The 3,840-nt window shown below is 42.5% G+C and overlaps 1 protein-coding gene across 1 annotated transcript; it reads right to left on the reverse strand.

Moving 5' to 3' along the window:
• Positions 1-1,270: 1,270 nt before the first annotated feature.
• On the reverse strand, positions 1,271-3,032 carry LOC123107551 (uncharacterized). The gene is made up of 2 exons (XM_044529555.1): positions 2,824-3,032; positions 1,271-1,854 (listed from the first exon to the last, which is right to left on the reverse strand). The coding sequence occupies exons 1-2, from the start codon at positions 2,936-2,938 to the stop codon at positions 1,652-1,654; spliced, it is 318 nt and encodes a 105-aa protein (XP_044385490.1). The 5' UTR covers positions 2,939-3,032; the 3' UTR covers positions 1,271-1,651.
• Between the last annotated feature and the right edge of the window lie 808 nt (positions 3,033-3,840).

The following is a 3,840-nucleotide window of genomic DNA, read 5'->3' on the forward strand; positions in this document are numbered from 1 at the left end:
TAAGCATGGATGTTTGGATCGGAATGACACACCAGCCATGGCAAGTGGATATGCTAGGCTATTTGGATAGGAGAGTGTCCATGAGGGAGATGTAAAAAACCAGTCCAATCTTTCTAGCAATGGGTTGGATTGCATGTTGCTCCAGGTGAAATTCTTACCCTTCAAGAGTATGTCCACTAAGCCAAGCTCACTAATAATTAAACTAAATTGTAGCATATCATTTATATATCCACCTGGTTTGTTTCTGTCCTAGAAAAGCCTCTGGGCAAGTTAAAATCCCCAACAATTAGCCCGTCAACAGCCTCTGGAACAGGTACACCATTTAACCAAGACAGAAACTCGGGTTTTTTGTCATCTTGACAGGGAGCATAAATGTTTGTAAGGGTCCAACAGCTACCACATTTGACTGACTGCAGAACCACAAACACAACATATTCATTTTGAAAAACATTGTCTCCTTTAAAGTGTGCAGAACACCAAACTGTGAGTATACCACCAGACCTTCCAATGGATGGCAAAAAAGCAAAGGAATCAAACCTTGCAGGACAGAATTTTTTGATAAAAGGGAGGTCAATATCCTCTTTTTTTGTTTCTTGGAAGCATAATACAGTACAACCACTTTCATTGATCTTATTATTATGAATATGCAACCATTTGTCAGGGGAGTTTAAGCCTCTGATATTTTCAGTTCAATACTTTCCAAGCTTGAGTGGCCATAGGGGGTAAGCCTTTATATTTCTTTACAGAGGGAGTACTATGGCTATTCCTGTGGCTTTCAGTTAATTATGTCTCTCATTAGGCCTGGTCCCATCCAGGCAAGTTGTTGTGGACTGGTCCTGTCCAGGCTAATTATTTGCTATATCAGCAGGAGTTTATGGCTATTTGCTGCCATTGTTCAAATTTGTGAGCATAATTGGTTTGCTATCAATATTTGGCTTGCCAAATGTTGGCACTGTCAACTATTGGCAATATCGAGACTTGCCAACTATTGGCAACTTTATGCGAGAGAGACAAAACAACTCGTAGCCAACCAAGTAGTTGCCAATATTTGGCACAATGCCAAACATTGGCATGCCAATTTTTGGCAGCAACCCAATTATGCTCTGGACATGGTTCAACAAACATGTCTCACTGCTGATGGAAGCCAAGGCAACCCCAGCTTCACCAAACAGTTCCCTATAAAACCCTGTCTGTAACAGCATAATCTTTTTTTTTTGCGGGATAACAGCATAATCTCTTTGAATAGATAACTTATCTGCTCTCCTGTCTGTAACAGCATAGTCTCTCTGAATTAACAGTAATTTCGTATTATCATACCACCGATAAGAATCAGGAACGCACATACTACCAACTACCGATAAGAATCAGGAACGCACATACTGCCAACTATACGGCTATGCTCTGCTTCACTGAAAAAGCCATCCTGAACAAACTAGTACTACTATTGCTACTGCCACCACACTTTGATCCGAGTGGCTGACAGGCCAAGCAAAAGAATGGTGGCTACCACTGTGACGAACTGACAATTGGCAACAGTCACATATGGAGGAGTACAACTGGCGGTTCATTGCTAGGCTTGCACATGAACGGTGATCTACAGAGCGGGGCAGTTATCAGGATTGTCTTTGTTGGTATTAAGGTGGTGCAGGCTTCAGATGCCACCGCTCAGGATGTTGAGCGCCGCGAGGGCCACCTTCTGGAACCTTTCCTTCTCCTCCTCGAGCACCCTGTACTTGTCAGCCACGCCCTCCTTGGCCTGCTCGATCTCCACCTCGATCTCGTCACTGCACTGCTCGATCTCGCCCGTCATCTTCAGCATGCTCTGGAGGCTGTCCTGGACCTGCTGCGACACGTCTGTGGGGAAGAATGCATGGGACGTGTTAGAAATTCATAGCATCAGTAACATCCCTGACACGTGCTACATGTCAAGAATTTTAGTGTTGGGTTGCAAACAATGAGCGAGCAGATATGATATCCATCACTGGATCATGTACGTAATGTGTGTGTGTGTTCTGGAATCTATCAACCGAACAAGTTAGATATGCACATCGCACATCAAATAGAGTTGATCTGTACAGAAGGTTCACTACCCTTTTTTTGAAATATGATGCTGCTAACTGAAATCTACAAGATAAATACAGTAGTAAAAGTGCCAAAATTGGAATGAGGAAACGAGAAAACTAGAGAAGGAAAAATGAATTGGGACCAAATTGCAACTCTCAGCATGCCGTTAGAAGTTCCAGTATTTGCTTGCAAACAATAGGCGAGCAGATGTACGCTCATCTATGCCTCTCTGAATGATGGTAATGATGCGTATGTGTTCTGGAATCTAGCAAACAACCTATACATATGAAGTAGAGGCGATTCATACGGGCGATGTCTCACTCCAATTTCGCGAATCTGAAACTGCTGATCCGAATTGCCTTAATAAATAAGAGAAATGACTCGGATGAAATAATCAAACCAAACTGATCTGGATATATCGAATCGGAATGGAGAAACAAAATAATGGATTAGCACCAAGTTTCAATTCTAAACAGGCGGTGCCGATGGCTCCCATCGATTCAAACAATGCGAGGCACAGGGTTTCATCCCCTTTCCCCAAATCAAACTACTCCCCGTATTCTAAAAGAGCTGGATGTCCTGCGCTCCCAATGTAGTGCCGAATCGCCTCGATTCGATCGCAAACTGGTATGGAAAACCTAAGGAACCACACGCCCTGAGCACGAAATCATGCGACTGCGACGACCAAACCTGGAGAGCGAGGCGAGCGACCAAGCGCCACAACAAAGACGGGAGGGCTAGGGTTTTAGGGGCGCGTACCGTAGAGGAGCGCGGAGAGTTTGGACTCGCCGCCTTCCTCCGTTGCCGCGTCGGCGAATTCCTCCACCCTGCCCGACCGCGCCGTCGCGCGTGATCCCGACGGCGAGTGACACATCTCTCTCTCTCTCTCCGTGTGTGCGAGCTCGAATTGGGAAGTGTATGCCAAAAAAGGGGAAATGGGAAAGTGACAACCTATCGCAGCCGTTGGTACTTTTACATAACAGAAATCCCACGCAAGTAATCGTGGGCCTTCTCGAGACTTGTAAGTAGTTATTAACACTTTTTGTGCATGGTAGATGATTAACACTTGACAAATATATCCCGTCAAAAAAAAACACTTGACAAATATATATGATTTCACTTTTTTCATGCACATTGGACATTTTACGTGTACATCAGAAATATTTTGTTATACAAGTTTAATATTTTTCAAATACATGAATAACATCTATTTAGAAATATGTTTTGTTGTCTACTTTTCTCAACCATGTTTTATTTTTAAAAAAATACATCAGTAAAAGATTACTATATTTGTTTGAAAAAAAATTAAGTACCTGATTAACATTTTTTCAAAACATCGGGAACATTTTTTATACTTGATTATTTTTTTCAAATGTGCAATGAATACTTTTATAAAATGAAAGGAAAAGGATGAATTATAATTAAAAAAACGAAGATAGAAAAAGGAACGAAGATAGAAACAAAAAAGTAAAAATAGAAAAGCAAATCAGAAGAAAGCGAAAAAAATGCAAGTTGCTGGACAAGCCCACTCACAGCGCTTGAGGTGAGCGCTCCGTCTCGCAGCCATTAAACGGGACATAGACGCGCACTAGTGATTGCTGCGCTACTGGGGGTGGCCGATATAGAGCTTCGCTAGTTCTTGGGTGTCGCGTGCAAGTCGGAAGCTCTCACAGTTTTTGGGAAATGATTTCGGTTTAACCCGGTTCTCTCCGAAATGCTTCGGTTTCCCAAAAACACTTCTAATTTTCTCTTGAATCAATTTTTATTATTTTTGGA

The sequence above is a fragment of the Triticum aestivum genome, chromosome 1A (genome assembly GCF_018294505.1).
Source record: "Triticum aestivum cultivar Chinese Spring chromosome 1A, IWGSC CS RefSeq v2.1, whole genome shotgun sequence".
In the NCBI taxonomy this organism is placed as follows: Eukaryota; Viridiplantae; Streptophyta; class Magnoliopsida; order Poales; family Poaceae; genus Triticum; species Triticum aestivum.

What these genes read in the sequence shown, in the direction of transcription:
- LOC123107551 (XM_044529555.1), bottom strand. Translation starts at nt 2,938, where the DNA reads ATGTGTCACTCGCCGTCGGGATCACGCGCGACGGCGCGGTCGGGCAGG. An exon ending in ACTCTCCGCGCTCCTCTACG is followed by an intron (nt 1,855 to 2,823) that starts GTACGCGCCCCT and finishes TCTTCCCCACAG; the next exon opens with ACGTGTCGCAGCAGGTCCAG.